The following is a 20529-nucleotide window of genomic DNA, read 5'->3' as shown; positions in this document are numbered from 1 at the left end:
ATCTACAATCTTTGTTTTTTGTGAAATAAATGTGGAGAATTTGACGCCTTTGGGCCTTGAACAGTTTTTTCAACAGAACTGTCTGAGTGTTGTATTTTTTAAGCTTGTCAAAAGTTTTTTTTTTAATGGAATCAATCTGTAAAGTAACAAGTAACTACAGCTGTCAGATAAATATAGTGGAGTAACGGTAATAGGGAAATTTTGTGGAGTTGAAGTATGAAGTAGCATAAAAAGGAAATATACTACTAGTCCTGGTATTATAGTAAGGAAATATGTTGTTGCTGTCAACCATCAATCTTAAAGCTTAAGCAGTCAGGGTTCTCAAAAAGTGAAATAAAGAAATATAAATAATTAAAGCAACATGTTTAAGTCTGAATAAAACTTTCAATTTGCAAAGAATTGCGTCAGACTGTGTCCAGCTAGCAGCTCTTTAAAATGGGCTTACTTCGCTGTATATATTACCAGTGACAGACATGAATCATGCCAAAGAGGCCTAGCTGTAGGGCATCACCACGCCAAGTTGACAATGAGGGTGAAGTGTTTGAGTACATCTCGCACGAGGCCCATTGGCCCCCGTGGCAGGGCCTCTCCGTGCGGGGTTTGAGAAGCCCCGAGGATGACAGGTGCTTTTCGTAATGCCTAACTGATGAGAGCCAATCAGTGCGCCCCGTTCTGCTGGTGTGTGTGTGTGTGTGTATGTGTATGTGTGTGTGTCTCCTCTCCTGTTGTTGTCATCTGGCCCGCTAAAGTAAAGATGAGCTTGACTGACAGATGCATCCGGGTTCACAGTTTATTGGTTTCTACGAGAGAGCCAGATATGCCAATTTAGACAGGGTAGTGACAAAAAAGTTCCCATCTAAATGGAATAATTTTACCACTGGGAATTCTCAGCTGGGAGAAGAGGGAGTGTTAGTGTGTATATGTGTGTGTGTGTGTGTTTTTTTTTATCTTTTAACAAGGCCTGAATGACAAACACATAGGACAGTTAGGGGCTGACAGAAACAGCAGCTTTTGATGCTTCACAGGGGATCCATGAAATAAACAATAGGCAGAGGAAGCAGAGAAATTGAATTACAACTGGATGGGTTTCAGAGTAGAGAGTGCAGAGAGGAAGCGAGGCAGCAGCAGTGTGGTATAGCAGGATGAAACTGATGCATCATTAAATATACTGGAGTCAGAAGCTGGGGCAATGCTCTCCTGCCTTCCCGACTGTCCTTCTTATTTGTTTCACCCTCTTCTTTCTCCCTTCTCTTTTTTCTCTCTCTGTCTCTCTCTCTCTCTCTCCTGCACACACACACACACGCGCACGCATTAACATACTGCAGTTGTTCTTTTTATTGTGCACTTTCACTACTTTTAACAGGAATCATTATGTATATTATTTTTGCAGACATCCACACATACAATACGTTGTGCAGCTATTGTGTATTTCATATTTGAGAGCTGTAACCCATATGAATGCCTCAGTGTTCATAAAACCAAACGTCAATACACCAGCAGCAGCAGCGCTCCCCGGAAACCTTGAACTCTGAATCATTTTCTTATGGGGTTAATAATGAGGGGGACGCCGAGTCAACGACTGACATATAAAAGAATTTATTTCTCATGTGCACAAAAAAGAATTGGAACAGAACTGAAACAGAACAATGATTGAGGCCATAAGGCTTTCCGTATAGATTTTCATCAGAAATCCTTTTTATGTCCATGACACATCTCCTGTATCATCTTTACAACAACAGAGGACCCATTCCCTCAGAGGTGCTCCGCTTCCTAAAGCAATGTCTTCGCCCGAACGATGTGGCTTGCACTCTGTGGCAGCGTTTCATCTTCAGATATGTCCGGCTACGTGTAGACAGAAATAGGCAAAATCCCATGTGCAACCTGTAGAGAGAGGTTCTCCTGAAGAGCAGGACCGCAGTCTGTTTCTCTGTTATCTGGTGCCCTCAGCAACGACAGTGAACCCTGGTACAAGATGACGTATTTGCTTGTGTAGAATTAAAGTAAACTTCATCTTGGATGCCTTACGCTAAAGAGTTGTATTGGTAGCAGGGTTGAGAGCTTGTGAGGAGTGAGAAAGGGAGTAGAGTGGGAGGAGAGATGGGTGACTGGGAATAAGCGTGGATGTGTTTCTATACATGGAGGCACAGATGACTGTAATTTGGACTAACATAATGATCACAACATCTACTCACAGCAAACAGGACGATATCTTTGATTGTTGCCAAGGACTTCAGTTTGATCACGTCTTGATTCAAGGGAATTTGTGGAACAAAAGTGAAACTAGAGAGAAACCATTTCACACTGAAGGTCTTTTGAACGTCTTAACTTTTATGCTGTTTTTCACTGGGTTTTACTTGTTCGGAGCCCAACAACAAAAGATGATACAGAAAGCCATTTAACTCATTGCATAGTGACATAAAACATCATCATGACAATATCATGAAAATAAAATAAAATGACAAAGACAGCCTATGTGATGTTAGCATCTGAAACCTGCTACTGACGCAGCCACAGGTTATATAGTAGTTGTGCATTTCCTCAGAGCACAACATTACATTAAGACACAAATGTAATGCATGTTTTTTTTTTCAGTCTGTATATCTACAAAGGGAGCCAGTACATTAGTATGATACTGCAATGGTGTGTGTGATATTATTTACAGAGAAGAATTGTCTTCACATTATTCACAAATCATTCTACAAAGCAGCAACTGTTGCAAACTGTCTGAATATTGAGTCACTGAATTTCACCTTTTTCATTACAGTCATATATGCATCATGATGTTCGCCTGTTGAGAAGTCACGACATACATGTTCAGTGTTGACTACGCATTTTAAAAGATAATACTGCTTTACTTATGCATACATATACTGTAAATAAAATATTAAATATCAAACTAAGTCTTTGGCAAATGTAGTTAAAAGTACATTCACAAAATATTTTTCCAAAAACGCAAACTGAATCAGTATTTCCTTTCAGTCCCTATGGAAAGTTGAACGTAACTCAAGGAGGGTGGTGAACGTGTGTTTGTAAAGGCAATTAATTTCATTGAACAGGCATGAATTTAAGTTGAAAAAACAGGTTTGTAAGGCAATTGTTGAAGCTAATTTACAGTCGGTTCGCTCAACTGCGTACAGCTTTCTAAACTGTGTAGGCATCTAGTGGTATGACTAAGTAGCTGAATGAAGTATAACCCAGGAGAATTGAAAGGATTTGTTCATGTAGCCAAAGAGCTATAGCTTACAATGTCTTCAGAAATGTGAAAGCATCGCTTTTACTCTGTAAAACATGTCTGTCTGTCTGTCTGTCTGTCTGTCTGCTTTGTGTTCTTACACCTAAAACATAAATAATTGAAACTTATGCTTTACCTTGGTAGGCTAATTAAACTTAATTTTATGTGAATGTACCAAATAAATCAAATAAGCTGAGGTTATAGTGCAAAAAAAGAGCAAAGGACGGTCATGCATGGACATGGACGTGACTGGAAAATGAGGGAAATGTGACAACTATTCTGAAAAATCTTTGATGCCATTTTTTTTTTTTTACATTAAAAAATAGTGACAGAAAAAAATAATTTAAAGTATTCAAAATTCTGGCAAGACCATTTTGGGCTCATGGTCACCGTATTTGTAATACTTTGAAAAATGATTTACATTTTTTACATCTGATTGTTTGCCACAGGGAGCGTGATGTTGCCATTGGTCCATACAGGGTGAGTAAACGTTGTAGGACATGCTGTGTTTATCTGATAACGTAGGTGGAAAAATGGGAGCAGAAGATGTAGTCAAAGCACCAGAGTAAAGCCCGCCCTACAGTGTGGGGCCGGGATCTTATTAAGTGTCAGAGGGGCCCCACAACACTGGTTCAAGTCGCTGCATCATCAAGCTATGGGACCATTGTCATCTCCCCTGGACTTCTCTCTTTACAGCAGAAAAATACTGCAGTTCTTGACGTAAAGGAATGTGAGGATCCATGAATAAAATAACAACAACAACAAGAGCAACAAAGAAACAAAAATAAAAACCCACAACTTTTTTTTCACATGGTATTCTTCACACTGTTTTTCTTCAATTTATATTTTATAATATATATATTTATATAATCTCTTAAAGTCATTCTGGAAATGTTCAGGCCTGTGAGAGAGTGAGGGCATGATGGGTGAGTTCTGAACGCCCGTGGGCCACTTTTTTGGCCCAAAGTGTGTTGACGCTGAAGCTGGGCTAGATGCACCGGCGTCAACCTTTTGCTGATCCTTCCTCCACATCACAAAACATCACAGGGGGGGGGGGATTTCCTTTAGGATTCCACCTCGCTTCCCTTTGACCTCAGTGTTTCTCAGACCGGGACAATATGGAGGCCGAAGCCCTGGCCCTGCAGTTTGAGCTGGTCTCCATGGTAACTAGTGGCGGTCGTAGGCAGTGGCAGCAGTGGGAGGTGCGGAGCCACGGGATGCGGCACTATAATAATAAGGGGAACCTGAAAGTTAACAGAAGAACGAGCCGTTGGAAACCATGAGGTCAAACTTCATGTAAGACATGTGTTTAAAAGCCCCGAGGACAGAGAATACAAGGAGATTTTTGAATATGACTTTAATTCATGTAAGATCAAAGTTCATTAATATTCTTATTATATAAGACAAAGGCACTTACTTAGTAATGCTGGATTGCTGAACCGCCATGCTTCATTGTAAGTGGTGTATTGTGGATGAGAGTAAGGGTTTCCAGAAAAGTCCCCTCCTACAGAACAAATCAATGAAAACAAACATTAGCAAAGAGCTAACAAACTGAAATGATCGACAACCTTCATAAAACATTCATTTGTAAAAAACGTTAGATTACAGTCTTGTCACACAACAATGTTTTTGAGGCATCTGTGTCCTGGCTGTTTGTCTAGCTTGTCTCTACAGTCCCTTCAGGTGAATTGATTGTTTTATTAATCCTCTGTTAGTCTTTAGGATTTCCTCTATTATTTCCTTAAGTGAGGACTTCAGTGCGCCCCCCCCCCCCCCCCGCTTTTAAGTGATGATGCCTCGCTTCAAAACTCACTAATAGGTTCTCTGAGACTCTCATTCTCTCTTTGTCCTCCAGTGCAGGTCGTGGTGGAAAGGACGGGAGGCTGAGGGGATGTCATAGAGCGATGCTGTGGGTCCACAGGTTTCTTTTTTTTTTATGAGACTATAAAGGCTGGGTTTTATATGAAGCTGCTGAAAAATGGCCTTTGCTTTAACAGTGTTTGGGGCCAGTCACTAAATCTTAGTCATTCACCACCAGATAAAAAAAAAAAAAAATGCCAATGCCTGGATTAAGAAGGCATATGTGCTTGTATGTTTTGAGCAACTGTGGTATACAGTATAATCCAGTAAAGCAAAACTAATTCTCTTAATTTGATTTGAGATATCAGCTCTTACCTCCGTGGATATCGTGCACACTGAGCTCACTTGTAAATACTGCACGCCTGCTTTGATTATCGAGTGAAAGGTACATGTCTCCGAGCAATAAAGGGAATTGTGTTTTCAGTTGTTTGGAGGAGAGATCTACGCACGCTGGCAGCTATAGCATCCTCACTGCTGGTCGTGTAACTGGAGCTCATCCCTGAGAGAGATAGTGATTTAAATATTTACAGGCCCTCCACGCCTCTGTGTTTTGACCCTTAACTGTTTGCTGTGAACCTGAACTGCAGGTTAAGTAGAGGGGAAAGAGATACGCTCTGCAGCCCTGAGTGTCCGGGGAGGCGAGGAGAGGAGCAAAAGCAGTGTTTATCGACGGGGCTGGTGAGAGTGCGCTGTGTGGACACGGCGAGGGTAATGAGCGCTGGGAGCTGGAGTGTAACTGAGAGGAACTGTCCTATCTCACGGCCACTGATTGTGGTGATCGCCTATCGAGTTCATCTAATGTCCTCATCCGCAGATGCTAACCACACGCTAACCGCAGTCTAACAAAGCTATAACAAGCTCTCTTCAATCCTCTGAGTCTGGAGCAATGATTTGAACTTCCTTCACTATCTCAGTAGTGACTGGGAGTTTGTATGAGTTTCTAGTATACATGTGTGCTGTTAAAGAAATCACAGAGAAGCATTACCACCTGTTTAGCTTAAAGTCACCTCAAGTTGTTTAAGCAAGATCAACTGAAGGGGAATATCTGGTGAAATTAATGGCATCGTAAAAAGGGAACAGTGTCACCTACCAGGAACCATTCCAGCGAGTGTGGAGGTGGGGTAGCTGCCTTGTCCTGTGGGGGGGACATGAGGCGGGTAGCCAGGTAAGGTGGTGCTGGCCATGTCTCGACCTGCAGGCACACAGGAGGAAAACGGTTACAAGGATGCTTAAACACAGAACAGCACTTTTGTTGAGGAATAAATAGAGGCTAGTGATTTAATTCAAAGTCATTGTGGGCTTTTTCTGACCATAATCTTTCTTCAACTGTAAACAAATTCTGCAAGTAAACACAACCATAAAAAAGCTAAATCGTCCTTTAGTTGCTACAGGCAGATATTGTACTGTGAGTGTGGATAAAGTAGGAAATCAAATTACATTTTTTGTCAGTGAACATTTTTGTGATAAGCTCAGAATCATTTACATATATAAACTCAATTTCTAGGAGACAGGGTTGAAGTTTTTTGTGTTTTTCCACACTTGTTTTGAGCAGGGGTAATTTTCTCCTCTTGACCCTGAAACCTATTTCGCAAACAGGACACACACTAAAGTCACCAACAGTCACAGCCACAGATAATGAAAAACTATGCTTCTGTCTGTAACAATACATCACATCATTAAATTTTTTTATGTGAGATCATTTAGAAATAATCTTAAGAAAAACTGTTCAAAGATGCTAAAAATAATGTTTCATAAAGTTTCATGTTGACCATCCATTTTCTGAAGTGCCTATCCTGTCTGGGGGTTGAGGCCTATCCCAGCATGCACTGGGTAAAAGCCTGGGTGCACCCTGGACATGTCACCAGTCTATCACAATTTGCATATTGACTTCAGGAAAGGTTAAGTGTAAGTTATTTTTAAGGAATTGTCTCATCAGACACTGCAACTACTGCAGCATTGATGTACCACTGTCTGACAGGAGCATCGGGCCAATGAGAGCTCTCTCTGCTCTCTGCTCCACATTCAGCTCTGTAATTAACAGTGACAGCATCGGGCCTGGTTGGATGAAGGGGCACACAGGACAGGGAGTTATGGGTCCAAAGCAGGCCCCAGCATCAGCTCTACATCTCTGCCTCTGCCTGCTAACCCCACCCCCTCCCCCACCCCCTCCCCACTTTCTGCCTCGCCTGGCCCCCCAGACCTCGGGCCTGTCACGAGGCTGGAAGGACCTGGAGGTCTATTGTTAACCCAAGAGACGAGCAAGAGGTCAGTGCTGGAGAAAAGCAGGGTAAAAAGGGGGAGAGAGAGCAGTCTCTTGTTAATGAGGGGCAGTCAGTTTTGCTCCTGTATACACAACAGTAAAGCCACAAAGCATGATGGGATTGATGGCTTTCACTGTGAATAGTACTTGCTTTAATTTGGTGTGGATTTGAGAATTATTAAATTACATAAACACAGAGTTAAATGAAGAATATAAAAATCAACTTAACAGAGTGAGCTTGGTTGAATTTTGATCTGGGTATGGGGCCTTATGGGTAAAAATGTACCTGCTATAAAGGGCTGGCTGGCATACTGGTAGCAGGGGCCGTGGGCATGGGCAGGGTAGCTGGGAGTAGAGGCATCTACAGAGAGGCGGGACTGGTGGGGCAAGATGTCAGCTAGAGCAGAGTCCCCAACAGAGGAGGGGGTGAAGGGGGCAAAGGATGCCTCATGGGGCTCCCGCTTTACACACATGGAAGGTGGATATGATGGGTGAGAGTCTGCCAGGCGGAGACAAAAGAAAAAGAAAAAAAAAAACTAGATATAATGTAGACATGCAACTCCTCACATACTGTACATACATTCAATTCAATCACTCAGATGTATGGTGGGATGGATGTTGTATCACTCTCTAAATGTCCAAAAAAACAAAAAACAAAAGAAAAACTACTGTACAAAGGCAAAAACAAATCAAATCTGTCACAGCAGACGTTTTTAGATTTGCCATGCACATAGCTACAGGGCAATATATCAAACACAGACAGGGTGTCAAGTCCTTAGCAGGTTTATATTATGAATTAAAAGAAACATAAAATATGAGGAACACTACAAGAAGTACACTTGCTCCTGTACATTAACTCCCAGTCTTTTACCAGCTCAAAACCAGACATATGGATTCATATGAATTCTGAATAGATAATCAGTCTTTAGCAGTTGATTTGTTCATTTACATAGCTTATAATAATAATCTCATATGCATCCAGCAGTAATTCATTCAACTAAGTGGAAACATACACCAGTGAAATGTTTCAACAACACATCGCGCCTGATCAATCAAGCTCAAATGCGTAAAAAATTTCCCCAAGGTTTTGGGTAAACAAACAACATAATCTCACGGCTGCTTTCTCACAACAAAATCACTCCCACAAATAACCAAACAATCAGCTCGCAGACAGTTCAAAACTCTACACTTTGATCTAATTTGGCTGATGAGTCCTGGCATCTTTCATTTCACTGGCTTTGCCTCTCGAACCTATGTAAATCAATGTGAGCTCTGTCTCCGGCCTCTCCACGTCTACTGCAGAGCCTGCACTGTTCGCTGGGGCCTTTAGGGAGAGATGGCTCTTTCCCGACACCATGATAGCCTCATTAGCTGCTTCCCCCATCATTGTTGTTTTACAACAGGACTGTGTGTTGCGATTCCTCATTAAGATAAGGGCTGTTCTATGGAAGGGGGAAGCAACCCTGTTTAGCCCTATGAGCCTAATTCCAGGGAATCAGGAAACGTTACTGTCTGCTTTCCCATAGAAATATATTGCAGGTTCTCCAAATCTCTATCTCCCTCTTTGTCTTTGTGACAGCTGTAGCTGCTGATTTAGACAGAGGTACTGCAATTACACTGAATACCCTCATCTCATTTAGACAAATACCATTGTTATCGAGGAAACGACACAATGTACATTTCTGACTTATGATCAAATCATTAAAAAGAATGGCTGCCATGAATCCCTGGTGTGAACAGAAATATTCTAACGAGTGGCCTTTGCATTTAATTGGGTGGACCATAACTTTGTCACATGCACTGTACAAGTGTACGTATGTCATAAATTTATTGGGCATGGGGGCTGCATATGGGAAGCATTGCAAACGGCTCATTTCTGCTCTTCAGTTAATTATAGCTAAAGTATTAAAAGTTAAAACAGCTTTCAAAAGTCCAGTTGATTTGGATGCAAAACAACCCCCACCCCTCAGAAGAAAAAAAGCAAGCATTCATTAATACAATACAATATAGCAGATGATATTAGTGGTTAGCCTCTGTCAGAAACACCGTAAAAGCACTATATTCAACATACACCTAGAGCAGTGGCACTACACATTCACTGCAAGCCTAAAACATTTAGCAGGAATTTCACAGCCAACCAAGAAGCTACATTGGAGAACAACATTACAGCAGCCAAACATACTAAAAAACATCTGGAAACCACTGGAAAAAGATATAAATGCTCTAAAATGCTCTAAAAAGCCTCAGATGGCTTGTTAAGTGAACCTTGCTCACACAACTACCGTATACCAGGGTGACACTGGGTCACGTTAACACTAAGACATGAATCTGAACTTTAGGATGATACCTGGGGCACCAAACATGGAGCCCGGGCTGAGCCTGTTTACACTGTATCTGAGACTTCCTGCTTACTACTGTAGGCTTCTGTTTTCTCAGCGCCTGAGCAACCGTTGTCAAACAGACAGGGGTTACGACGCAACAACAACTGATACAAACGCTGCGTTCAAGACCACTGAACTCTGAAACTAATCAGACATGGTGTTGCTTATTGTCCTGGAGACGAGGCAGAGCCCGGGTAAAGGGAGCCTGTCAAATCACAGGCCTTGATGATGGAGATGGAAGATAAACTCAGGGTCCTTGGGGACTCTTCTACCCAGCAAACACATCTTTAAGAGAGTGGAGACGCTATAGAGTTCTCCAACATCTGTCTGTGCTCCACCATTGATACCACGTCTACAGACCCCATCAACCATAGAAATGGACTGTTAAGAACCTACAACAGTCCTCGGAGTGATGTGTCCGAATATAGCTGCAACAGCCTTCTCTCAAGTGGGCATTTCATTTTTAAACGTACACCAAGGAACTTGGATGCGTGAACCATTTACTGGCAGAACTCTTGTTTTGAAAGGCTGACATTCAATCTACAGAGAACTTTTTCACTCCTTCTGTATGTTGAAAATCACAGCAAAACTTCCCTCTCGTGTAGGTAGGGCAAAGTCATCTGGAGACAAGTCTACAGAGAATTGAATGTTAAATTCACCTCAACATGGACACAGTCATGTTTGCTTCAAGAACAGCCAGTTAAACCTCTGCCTTAGCTTTCCTGCATTGTAGAGGTGGTAATTTATAACCACTTACACGAGACAGGGACAAAAGCACGATTGTCAAAGGCTGCATCCAATTGTGAGTGAGTAAAGAATATTTGCAGGGGGCCAGATAGCTTGAATTCCTCCATCCACATGTTTAAAGTAATTCATTATCAAATGTGTGCTCAAAGGTTAGTGTTGCTATTGTGGGGGGTTGATATAAACATTAATTTCCGAGCTCGGGGCTGGGGGCGTTAAGTGAGCTGAGACAAGCCGTTTGTCACCAGGCCGCACACCAAGCACCGCAGGTTAGGTGGCTGCTTGTTCTTTGCCACCCAGCAGAGAGTAGCTGGTGCTGCCAAGTCATAAAAGAGGCTCAAAGTGCGTTGAACATTTGAGCTCAGATTAATTTGAATGAAAATGTTATTTTTTCACCGCCGGGCTCTCAACTGTAGGTTTGTCATTTTTCACTCACAGGGAGAAAGAGACATAGAAAGGTGAGAAGGCAGATAGATATGAAGACAGAGGGAATAGCATTGAATCTTCACATCTGTTAGAGGTGTAGAAGGTCAGAGGGGTGCCCATTTACACCCAGCCTCCCTACAGGCTCTGGTGAGAGTGATTATCGAGCGCAGCCTGCACAGAGACCACCAAACTCTCATTGGGCATAACCCTATTTAACAACTCATAAGTAGCTACAACATTATACTAAATATAAAAAATGTTTCAAGACCAGAATGACTAAAGTCAAGATGCGCAGGATCTGCGGGTTGCTGTGTGTTGCGCTCTCTCTGTTCTCTCTGTTCAGGTATTAACGGAAAATTGTGCAGACATACAAATGCTGGACCAGAGCCAGAGTCCAGGGGTGACTCATGACATGTTTGGACGCACTGAAGAGTTCACAGTGTTCACCTGCTGGATACAGACACAGGAGTACAACAGCTTTTCTACAGCCTGTACACACTGAGACAAAGTGCTCCATTTACTTCTGATCCAGTGGAATAAGCCCTATTTTAAGCAAATCTATGATATTGCTCAATTGATATGATCAACATAGAAGTTTAATATAAATATTGAAAATCTAGCCCTCCCTCCTAGGTAACTGTGTCTTTCACACATTAGGGTAAACAGAGGACACAAAAGATGGCCGACATTGCTTTCGCTATAGCGCCCTTGGAATGCAAAACTGAGCACTTCATTAATCATTCATCTTTAATAGATTATGCAAATTTCAGGACATAAAAATCAACAAGATCAATAACTGCATGAATTTTAATTGGGAGGCAGAAAACATTTAAAGAATGAATATAATCTCATAGCTCCATCCAGTATGAGAGCATAATTTATTGATAATTGGATCTCAGCCTAAGTGAGGAAGGCAATTTAGCATTTTTTCAGCCTTGGCATACATTCCTATTTACAGGGTTTGCTAATGGCAGAAAAAATAATATTATGCACTAACAACCTACAACCAATCAAATGCTTCATGCATTACTTTGCATAGTCGTGAAAATTAAGTAATAAAAGTTTACTGGTTATTACTTCTGAGTTTAATTTGGAGCTTAGAATATACTCAGACACTGTTTTTAATGGCTGTGTCAAAGTATGTTGTCATATTCCACTTAAAGTTTTGTAAATTGACCTCCTCATTATGCAATCTGTGGCCCTCACATATATTGCTTTAGGAGGCCCCAGGCCCCCAGGTGGCTTGGAGGCCACCTGCTATGAGTGTGCTCCCCAGAGCGAGACCGCTTTCATAGGCGGAGCCCGGCATAAAAGACAAAAACACACCTTTCTTCTCCTGAGGCCCAACTTTCTGGGGCAAATCTACCTCCCACATATTCAGGAATAAAAAAAAAAGTTTTTTTTCTTTTCCCATAGCTCTGTGCCTGGGTCTGGGGCTGGACTATAGGGATCATTTGAGAAGGGCCACTGCAGTTTTTAATCATGCTGTCCTCCTCTTTACTTACTCTCTCTTTCTCTCTCTCTCTCTCTCTCTCTCTCTCTCTCTCTCTCTCTCTCTCTCTCTCTCTCTCTCACACACACACACACACACACACACACACACACACACACACACACACACACACACACACACACACACACACACACACACACACACACCACAGTGGACTCATTGACTTTGATGCCCACTGCATAATTATGGGCGTTTTATTAAAAGGCTGGCATATCATTCTGGAGTCAGTGTGGCCATCAGTAAACCTAACCTCTCCTGGGAAAGCACCTCAGCAGCCACAATGAAACAATATTTCAATTAACCAGGCGGCCATCTACCTCGACAGCAGAGCAAAAGAAGCCAGTGTGCAATGCAGGGTGGGTTAGTGTGGGTTATATGATACAGATAGTTAATACCGCACGATATTCAATACACTGCACCTGCCATTACCTGCAGGCTCTCAGTGGAAGTTACTCTTGAAAACAGCGGTCAGTTCATAAATTGGAGAAAACCCGTAATTTCAGTGGTTCTTTAACTGCCTGTGTCTGATCAGTATCTGGGTCTCTCTCTCTCTCTCTCTTTCTCTCTCTGTCTCTCTCTCTCTATCCACAGCATGAGGCAGCCAGCCAGCCACGGTGCTATTCCAGCCGCTGTCAATCAACAGGCTATCATAGCCTTTGATGACAACGTCGTGTCGCGGCGAGAACAGCAGCTGTCTCTTATGAGAAGTGCTCCGAGTCAATCTGTTAGCAGGCCAATCCAGGCTAACACAATAGCCAGTTAGGAGCAGTGTGTGAAAGGCCTGTAGGATTTAATGGGCTCAGATGATATATCACCTTGCTCCGGAAATAAACACACAGAGTGCCTCAAAAAAAGAAAAAAAAAAGAAAAAGTGCCATGAATGAGCTTTTTCATTTGGTGATAAGAGTTTTATATATCGCTGGAAAATGTGCGTTCCATCAGGAAGTGGCAAACAAAACTTTGATGAGTCGATAATGCTGCAATATCTTAAAGCTGAATGTGATTTTCTTCCAATACATGGTCGACTCTGTTGACCAATTCTTTTCAGAAAATAGTGATAACAAAAAAGATTTATTATAAATTTGTGGTGCTTTAAATTTTAATTCTTTTATCCCTGAGAACAATACGTGCAATGAAACCCAAAATCCAACAAGAAATTATCCATATTATTATCAGTAAATATATTGTGGGTACACTATGAAGCCATCATTTTCCAGCTACAGTGAACTCAGCATGTAGATTCTTCTGATCATTGGAGTGAATTTGACTGAACTTTTGGACTTTTTTTTTCTTTTTCTTTTTACACTGTTTGTGTTCTGAACACCGAGTCCTGTAAGTTTCGACCAGATGTCTTCGACCTGCTGCAGCGATGTGTGTTCTTTTAGGGATCAATGTAGCGTGAGTCAGATTGTACCTGTCACAACAGAGTAGCTCTGGGAGACACTGGAGGCGAGGTCGGAGCTGGCGCTGGTGGAGAGGCTCGGCTTCACGTCTTCCAGGCCAGTGTTCAGGGATGGGAGAGAGTACTCATTCGCCTGTAGATGAATAGGCAACAAATGCAAAAAATATATATATATATATGTCAAGCGGAGGGATGCACCTGTGAACACCGATTCACTTCTCTCTATGTAAAATCATATCACATTCCAACATACTGTGTCATGATCTGGTTAATATCACTGCTCTGCTACATGCAAGCCCTCTTTTGGGTTACAGATTTGTAGCAGATCTGCAGTTCAAGTGACGATATGTGAAATATGTCTGAAGATAACCCCCTGGTGTATCTGAGGAAGCTGTCTGTGATCCTCTCACTGTGTTTTCTTCTGAATATTTCCGGTGAAATCTGTGAACACCACAACCGACCCCCCCTCTCAACCCATCCCGTCCCCGCTCCCTGTGCTTTACCAAGACCCATGATGTATGCATGCATTAGGGCTTGTCTGAGGAGAAGGCAGAAAAGGGAGAGTGGGATGAGAGAGGGATTGGGAGAAGAGTGAAAGGACGGGGTGTCAGCTGGCTCTTTGTGCTCCACTGCAGTCATCCCTGTGACCAGTCAAGGGAGGAGACATTCAGGGCTTTGTTACAGGAGAGACATGTGGTGTGTGTGTGTGTGTGTGTGTGTGTTTGTGTGTGCGTGTCTGTGTCTGTGTGTGCGTGTGTGTGTGTGTGTCTGTGGCGAGTACAACCTCAAAATCAACCTTTTTGCTTTGCCTCCAGGATGAACACGTAAAACTGGGTTAATAAAATGATAAAATAAGGATGGTGAATATTGTTGCTATGCTTTTCATTAGTCATTTTCTTTTACTTTATATTTGAGGTTTTTTCATGTTGCACAATTTCTCATTAAAAAAAAAATCAAAGCAAAAGTGTACTGTACTGCACGAGACTTCATGTGAGGCTCAACTACTAACCAGTCTCTTTAGTGTTAATTCACTTTAATCTCAGGTTTAGACTACGCTAGCAGCTGTGAAGAATCCTGTTTTTTAATGAGATGACACTTCCTGACCTGACTCTTTAAAAGGATAAGTGTGTCTGCACACATTTGTGTCTGCGAGTGTTTGTATCAGACTGCGTGTGTGCATCTGTTTGTCTCAATGGGACGGGGTCCCACAGGGGCAAGCTGGTGACCCCAGTCTTGTCTGCCTCTATCCCAGATAAACTCTAATTGTCTGCTTACAACTGTTCCCTGGCACTAGGCTGGATGTTCCTCTCTATTCCGCTGGGCCTCAGCAGCACAAGAGCCATTTTGTCATGCAGATGGGCTGTGGGCAGGGCTGGGCAGGGCTGGGCGGAGGGCGAGTGGCAAGCACAGAGGGCCCTGAATGACCTGACCACATGGCTGCCAGAAGTGTGGGAGGGATGAGGCCTATTCAGCCTGGCCTCTTCAAAATGGCTTTTTAATGCCCTGACGCAGACACCAGACAAGCCCCTAATAGCCTAATATCCCACCTTTTCACCAGTTTAAGAAAAGGAGGGGGTGTTGGAAACAGGAAGAAAAAAGGAGGTGCACAGAAAGAGTGGAAAGCAGCCTGATTAATATTACATTAAATTAAAACTGATTTTTCTGGACCATTTTGACGCCGTTTTTCTCTCCCCTCCTCCACCTTCCTCTCGCCTTTCTAATACCTTCTCCTCCACTCTTTGTGATTGCAAGTCATTTCCAATTCGTTTTGGTATTGATCTTGCCGTAGAAATCACTTTGGTAATTAGCTGCATTAGGGGCTGTATAGCAGGCTGAGGGGCTGTCCCTCTGATTTATCGCCGCTGTAATTCCCCGCGATCGCGCAGAGATGAAAATGAACTCAATTAGGGCACTGCTAAGGCTGCATGGGCACCCACATAGAGTTCCAATGGAAAAATTAATAGTCTCTTGTTGTTTAACAGTCTAATGAATGTAAATAAAGGTTATCCGCTGTAATAGGCTGTAGGCTTGTAGGCTGCTTTGAGCGAGAAGTTGTGCAGAGCTTTTTAGTCACCAGTGTCAGAATGTGTGCCTGTGTATTCAGTATATAATGTTAGAAATCTGTGTAAATAATTTTACCGCTGGCCGCTACAACCAGGAGGAAGAAGCCAGGGTGTAAGTGCAGGGTTGAAAAAGTCAACGTTAGAAAGAAATATGTCCGGCCAACCTGTTCAGGCTTGATGTGTTCTGAAGTGGGGAAGACATCAGGGTAAGAAGGACGTTCAAACACACGGTCCAGGGCCTCCAGCTGCTGCTGGGTGAAGGCGTCTGCTCGCAGATGCTTCCTTAAACTCTCCACGCTGCCCTGAGAGTCGCTGCCAGGGCCTGAGCCATCAGAGCCATCTACAGAGAGAAGGAGAGGAGGAACGGAGGGAGGAAGGGAGGGCGACAACAATCTGCATCAGGGAATGGCTCGGCTTTTTTTGTTGACATGATTCTAGCAATGTGAGATAAGCATGAGGAGAACATTTCTGAGCTCAACGGGTATGAGAGTGATGGCATGAGGAGCAGTAGTAAATTCAGGGAGACCCACCAGCATGTCTGCCTTTCATCTCCCTCTCTGTTTTTCACTGTCTCTCTCTTCCTCTCGCACACATACACTCACTCAAGCAGCTCTCCGCCTCCCCCCACCTCTCCTCGCGGCCACCATCAGCACGGTCATCATGTGATAGGTCTATGGTAATTGATGGATTACCTTCAGTGCAAATATATACTTGTAAGGGAGAGCGTGTGTTTCAGGAGGAGAAAGTAGGGCTGGCGATTACATACAGAGCCTCTCATTCTGCCAGCGGGAAATGGAGAGCCATTATTTAACTGTACTATTTCCTCCTGAACATATTACCCTTCCCTCTCTCTGTCTCTCTTTCTCTCTCTCCATCCCCCCACATATTGCCTGTCTTCTGGAAAACAGAATGGAGTGGGGACGGCACTCAGGGCCGAATGAGGACGGGGCGTCGAGGGCAAGCGTATGCATTTCCTCACTCGGTCACACTCTATATAAACAAATGAGCCTATGCTTCCCTCGTTCTCCTGATCTCTGACCCTATCAACTCTGCTAGGGGAGCCCACCGTCACCGCTACAGCTCTCCCTCTGCTCACTCATCAAGTCCTGAACACTGAAAGAAAAAAAAAAAAAAAGAAAACGCGGCTAAAACCTCGAGCCAGCATCCCAGGAACCTCCACTCCACTGCTTGCCTCCCGCCACCCTCCCTTTCCTCCCTATAACCCACCGCCAACAGCGGATGAAGGCTTTAGCTCCCGTACAAATCTGTCATTCTAAATTTGCAGCAGATTATGTTCTCTCCTGGGCGAGCCAGCGGTGATATATGATATGCAAGGCCGCTATTGATTGCCTGATCCGCCAGCAGAGGAGGGAGGCGAAATGAACTTGGAATGAACATCATGCCTCAACTCATTGTGCGTATAATACTCTACTTAATCCCACATTTTTCTGTGCTATGGAATTCAATTGATCAATCATGTTCCACTGATGGTACCATTTCAGGGGCGTTATTGCCATTCTGCTCGGCTGCTTGACCTTTTTTCAATGGCTGAGGCCAGAGGATGAACCCGACTCGCACCAAGAAATAGATCCATGGAGAGAATGGAATGGAGAGCTGCAATTGGGTATGAGTGTGTGTATGTGTAGAGAGGAAGGTGTGTGTTGGCGGGTAAGTATATGTGAGTTTCAGCACTAAAATATATTGACTTTAGCTTTGTGTAACGTTTACGAAGAAATCCGTTTTTTTTTTTGTTTTTTTTTCTCCGACCACATGTGCTTTTCCTTCCATCAGTATTTTCGCACAGGCTTTTTTCTTCCTTTCTTTCTTTTTTTCAAACAGCTCCTTTGGGTGAAGGGCTGGTGGTTGGTGGTGAAACAGCATTAGTGTTGCTGTATGAAACTCAATTGTTGTCCGTGGTACAGGCGAAAATGGAGTCATTAATTACCTCGTATCAGCTGGTCTGAGAAAAGAGGCAAGCTCGATCAATAGCAAGTGTTTGTCATTCACAATGGAGGATGCATGCTTATACTCAGCACCCCCCCCCCCCCCCCCCACACACACACACACACACACACACACACACACACACACACACAAACACACTCCACCAGGCTTTCTGAACTGACAGCAAAAGGACATACATTGCCATCGCAGGATACTTATTTTGTGCACTTTCTATAATCCAAACTCAATGAAAAGCCTCACTACCAAAAGTAAAAACCCAATTTTGGAACCTGCGAATTGGCTGATTAACAATAAACAATGACTAAATCTATATTTGCAACACTGTGATGTTGTTAAAGGTTTGTTTACACCAGTAATGGTTTAGAAACTACAGTGAAACAGGCCTGATTTTTCAATAATGTTCCTTTCAGAAACACACTTTTTTTTTTTTTCCATATCTGCCTCTTCAGTTATCTCTGTGAATATATTTCAAATTTATGTTGCCAAAAAAAATTAGTGATTTGGCTGTTAAATAGAAATAATAGTAAATCGTTTATTTTCAGAATTTGCCATTAGAGGTTCATGTTTGACATATATCATAAGAGAGCTGCAATAAATCAGATTCATCCTTTGACAGTCAGCGTGTCAAGTGGAGTGTGAAGCCCGACTGTCAGATGTGTGTGTGTGTGTGTGTGTGTGTCTCATTGACTGGCTTTTTTCATTTTCTCACTGTTTCTTCAACCCCTTTGGGTGTCTCAGCAGGTATTCTCTTATCACTCCCACAGCACCAGCTGACTGCATCTCTTTGTTTTAACACCAAAGTGTGAGGAGACAAGCCGAGATAAAAACAAGACTCTCCAACGGTGACATTCACACGTCATCCCTACAGCAAAGGTCTTTCTGGTAATTGCTCTCTTTGATCGCCTCGAGGAACCTCATTGTGTCCAGAAGTTGAATATTTCATCATGATGTATTGAAACGTTTTAGGTGGACTACGCAGCTTTGTACCAACTCAAAGCGCCTAAGAGAAACGTGACCAGCGGACAAGAAACTGCAGCTGTTTAACAATACTGTGATAAAAGTATGTTAAAAGTTGCTGTACACCTTCAGCAAACTAGTACTCATTTCAGCCATACACACACACACACACACACACACACACACATACACACATATATAGAGTCAACCAATGACAGTAGCTACTCTGACACAGACTACAATGGTATCAAAAGCTGTTCTGTCTTGCTTTGTCTCTAAGGGGGATGTTAACGTCCTGTGTTGGCACGGTGGCACTTTATGTCCTTCTTTCATCTCCCCTGTTCCTGTGATAAGATAACTCAGGAGAGAGTAGAGGTGGGGGCTTGTTTGAAAGGCAAATGAATTCCTACACACTGCCTGGCTCTCTCCGTAAATCAATGACACGGGGTTTCCTAGATCAGAGGCTGCGAGTCGACCGTTTACTTATTCGTCCTCTGCTGATAGGTGAAATGATGCTATCGCAAATTGTGGATCATTTGTTGATGTTTTTAAAAATGCAGTTGAGCTTGAAAAAAAAAAGACAGAGAGAGAGCGAGAGAGAGAGAGAGAGAGAGGGCACAAACAAACTGGTATACCCAGAGGGTGAACACTCCTTCCCTGTAAGCTAGCTATATTTATGAAACCTCTGAAGCGGAAAGGAGAGAGGTGGGTGGGGTGGTGGAGAGAGAGGGAGAGAGGCAGCAACACTGCCATGGCTGTTAAGATCCTGTTATGTTGTGGCGTGTTTAAGAGCTTTATTAATTCGATTTAGCACCACCAACCAGTGTACTGACTGTCAGCAGGCATAGTGATGCTTATTTGATATTTGCACTCACCGCCAGCACTGAGGCTGCATCGATATTACTTTGAAGCACTCTAGTTATTTTATTTACTTTAATTCGAATACTCAAATCCAGGCCAACGCAGAAAGTTTATAATGAATAAATAAAAGCACACAACTATTTGGATCCAGCTTATGAGTGTATAATATTAATATGAGGGTGGCTATAGCTCCAGATGAGTCAACCCAGAGTGAATTGGACTTTAAATGTAAGGTTGGTGGTTCGATTCCTGGCCATTCCTCTGCATCTGCCAAAGTGTCCTTGAGCAAAACACTGAACTGCTCCTGAATATGTTTTTGTATGGAAAAAAAAAAGTCAATTTGGACAAAAATACTACTTCACATCCAAATGAATGTAAAGTAATATTTGCACACTGTTTGAAACATACAGTAACAATCTAAATATGTCAGTGCAGTGACACTATTGCAATATATTCTTCAAATAAGTCAAACAAGAAAGAATAAAGCACCACAACACTTTGTTTTGCACTGAAAACAAGTTTCAATCTTTTTTTTCACTTGTCTTAAGAGAATAAGTGAATTACGGCTCAGATACAGACAAAAATGTCCCGATAAGAAGAATATTTTTGTCTTCAATATGACTCCATCCCCATCTCCCCCTTTTTCTTTGTCCTCCTTTGGACCAGTCTGTCGTTTAGCGTTGCCACCCTGTGTGGCGAGTATTTGTGGAAATGCAATTAACGTATGCCTTCTTTTCTCTTGCCTTCTTCTCCCTCCTCAAGCTGAGTAATGCATCGCTCCATTAATTCTCAGCATCGGCGCCCATAATTGACTTTTCTCTGACATGATTCCTCTCCATTGAATGATTTCCCTCTCCTTATATTT

At 42.7% G+C, this 20529-nt stretch overlaps 1 protein-coding gene across 8 annotated transcripts in view; it reads right to left on the bottom strand.

Moving 5' to 3' along the window:
* Nucleotides 1–1580: 1580 nt before the first annotated feature.
* pax2a (paired box 2a) overlaps nucleotides 1581–20529 on the bottom strand; it is a 31848-nt gene continuing 12899 nt past the window's right edge. For 5 of the 8 annotated variants that reach the window (XM_056395977.1, XM_056395983.1, XM_056395979.1 and 2 more), the window contains 5 exons: nucleotides 16046–16221; nucleotides 13831–13951; nucleotides 6183–6284; nucleotides 4650–4736; nucleotides 1581–4457 (listed from right to left, as the gene is read on the bottom strand). In XM_056395977.1, the coding sequence (XP_056251952.1) occupies nucleotides 4336–4457; nucleotides 4650–4736; nucleotides 6183–6284; nucleotides 13831–13951; nucleotides 16046–16221 (608 nt within the window). In that variant the 3' untranslated portion in view covers nucleotides 1581–4335. Of the gene's footprint in view, nucleotides 4477–4649; nucleotides 4737–6182; nucleotides 6285–13830; nucleotides 13952–16045; nucleotides 16222–20529 lie in introns of all 8 variants that reach the window. The other 3 variants (XM_056395980.1, XM_056395982.1, XM_056395984.1) reach the window with 1 other exon arrangement.

Source organism: Seriola aureovittata, chromosome 14 (assembly GCF_021018895.1).
Source record: "Seriola aureovittata isolate HTS-2021-v1 ecotype China chromosome 14, ASM2101889v1, whole genome shotgun sequence".
Classification (NCBI taxonomy): Eukaryota; Metazoa; Chordata; class Actinopteri; order Carangiformes; family Carangidae; genus Seriola; species Seriola aureovittata.
This window is presented reverse-complemented; position numbering and strand designations above follow the sequence as displayed.